The sequence below is a fragment of the Pinus tabuliformis genome, chromosome 3_2 (genome assembly GCF_031772625.1).
Source record: "Pinus tabuliformis cultivar Carrire ecotype Pingquan chromosome 3_2, CPIR1, whole genome shotgun sequence".
Taxonomy (NCBI): Eukaryota; Viridiplantae; Streptophyta; class Pinopsida; order Pinales; family Pinaceae; genus Pinus; species Pinus tabuliformis.
In genome coordinates, this window is record NC_142302.1 from 129,278,199 (window position 1) to 129,280,344 (window position 2,146).

At 36.5% G+C, this 2,146-nt stretch overlaps 1 protein-coding gene across 1 annotated transcript; it reads right to left on the reverse strand.

The window, feature by feature from the left end:
• Positions 1–1,066: 1,066 nt before the first annotated feature.
• Positions 1,067–1,943, reverse strand: LOC149180149 (abscisic stress-ripening protein 3-like). Its single transcript, XM_089418128.1, has 2 exons — positions 1,629–1,943; positions 1,067–1,513 (listed from the first exon to the last, which is right to left on the reverse strand). Exons 1-2 carry the CDS (start codon positions 1,809–1,811, stop codon positions 1,331–1,333), a joined length of 366 nt encoding a protein of 121 aa, XP_089274254.1. The 5' UTR covers positions 1,812–1,943; the 3' UTR covers positions 1,067–1,330.
• Positions 1,944–2,146: the final 203 nt, after the last annotated feature.

The window sequence follows — 2,146 nt, forward strand, 5'->3', positions numbered from 1 at the left end:
GCAACTTTTTGGCAATGCAACGTATCTCATCCACAAAAAAATTGGATGTGATATATCATGTTGGAGAAAGAGTCTAGGGACATCATAAAAAGAAAATGGACATGGAGGAATGGACATGTTGTATGGAGAAGTAGTTTGAGGATGTGACGCATCACATCCATAAAATGCTTGGATGCGATATGTTGAATCATCAAACTTTTCGAGGATGTTATAAGGGGAACGGGAAGAACATAGTAGAAAAAGGAGAGGAAGGATGAAGATGGGAAGAGATGGAGAAAGGTAAGGAAGAGAAAAAGGGATGGATATATAAAGGGGAATGAAATGGACAAGGAGAAGAGAAGAGTTAAAAGTTGGAAAAAAGAAAAGAGAAAACATGCAATGTGACATATCACACATTGAAAATCTTTCCGTGATATGTTGCATGATTCAAAGTTTTATAAGTGCAATAGGGAGAGAAGAATTTGTTGTTGAATAGGAAAAGATGTTTCCACCTTTGATATGATAAAATCATTGGGCATTATTATAAAAAGTTTGTAAGGGCACTAGACAACAAATTGAAAAGTTTTCCCCTGTGCAATAAGCCAAAAGGAATATATTTTTTCCTAGGTAAACGTGAAGTTAACGGGTGACCATACAAAGTATGATGTGGAACTTTACAAATGACAAACAATTTCTCCTCTACATATGATGAAATGGTTGAAATAAAACTATGGAATTTTTTTTTAGAAAAGGATAATTTCATATTCAAAACTCAAAATTGAGCAAAAATACAATTATTGAAAAATCCAAGTTCAAAATTGATTAAAAATATAATAGTTAGAAAGTTAACCAAAAAATTGACTCACCGCCTTAATAACAGTGATTAAAGTTTAAATATATTAAAGATATAACACCGGCCATACAAATATAACACTTCTCTCTAATTTTGAGAAATATCCATATTCCTCCCATACTCCTAACAAATCTGGGGCTTAAGACTTGCCTTAATGGTGCTCTAATATCCGTAGCAACACTAATAACAATTAATTATTCATAACACAATCTATATAAAAATCTTCAACCATCATTATCCACAATGCAATTTATATATAAATAGATATAATATCAGTACAAAACGATCCGATGAGATCGGATCTGAACGAGTCTGATAGGAAATGACAGGAAAAGTAAAAAAGATAGAACACGAAGCGACTGGGGTATCGGTTGACTTACACTTATCTTAATGCAATAACAACAACAATAACAAAACCATAACAATTCCAACTAACACAGGAAAGGAAAGGGAAGAACATTATTTTAAATGTATAATGATGAAAGGTAACAGGCAGAGCTAGAAGAGGTGGTGATTTTTTTTGCCCTCTGCTTCCTTTTCTTCTTTTTTGGATTCTTTCACATCGTGATGCTCGTGTAAGGCGTAACCCCCTTCTGCCGTTGCACCAGCTGCAGCAGCCTCCTCCTCGATCTTGTGCCTGTGGGCGTGCTCTGGATCCTTCTTCTCTTCGTGCTTCTCTTTCTGCAAATTATAATAGCAACAATTTATCAGATCTCACTACACACTATCAGAACATAACATAATATGATATATTATTCTAAATAATAAAAAGAGAGAGATGTTAAGTAGATAGTACCAGTGCAAAGCCTCCGGTGGCCGCAGCTCCTAATCCACCCGTTTCCTCCAGATGCTTATGATGCTTCTCCTCCTTTTTTGCCTTCTCATCAGACTTAACATTCCCCTCATCACGAACATCTGCGCTCTCACCATCTTTCTTTTGGTGGTGGAACAGATGGTGGTGCTGTTTCTCCTCAGACATTCTGTGCGCCCAAACAGAAATTTGATCAAAGTGATACTCACAATTCTCAGAAATATGAATACTAATGGCTAGGTATACAGATGAGATAGTTGGTGCGTTGTTTATATAGATCAAATTGGAAGCGGTGCCTCCCGTGCAATGATCAACTCCTGACTTTTTCATTTTTGCGCAATTTTGGTGTTCTATTTCTCCTAAGGTCGGTTTAATCGAACACTGCGCGCGCCATTGATGGCGATTGGGCGAGGAGCTGTCCCGATTGAAAGTGAATGCACAGAGACTCAAATGTCGAGAACGTGGCATCATATGTGAAGATTTTAAAAAATGTTAAAAGCTGT

What these genes read in the sequence shown, in the direction of transcription:
- LOC149180149 (XM_089418128.1), bottom strand. Translation starts at nt 1,811, where the DNA reads ATGTCTGAGGAGAAACAGCACCACCATCTGTTCCACCACCAAAAGAAA. An exon ending in CCACCGGAGGCTTTGCACTG is followed by an intron (nt 1,514 to 1,628) that starts GTACTATCTACT and finishes TATAATTTGCAG; the next exon opens with AAAGAGAAGCACGAAGAGAA.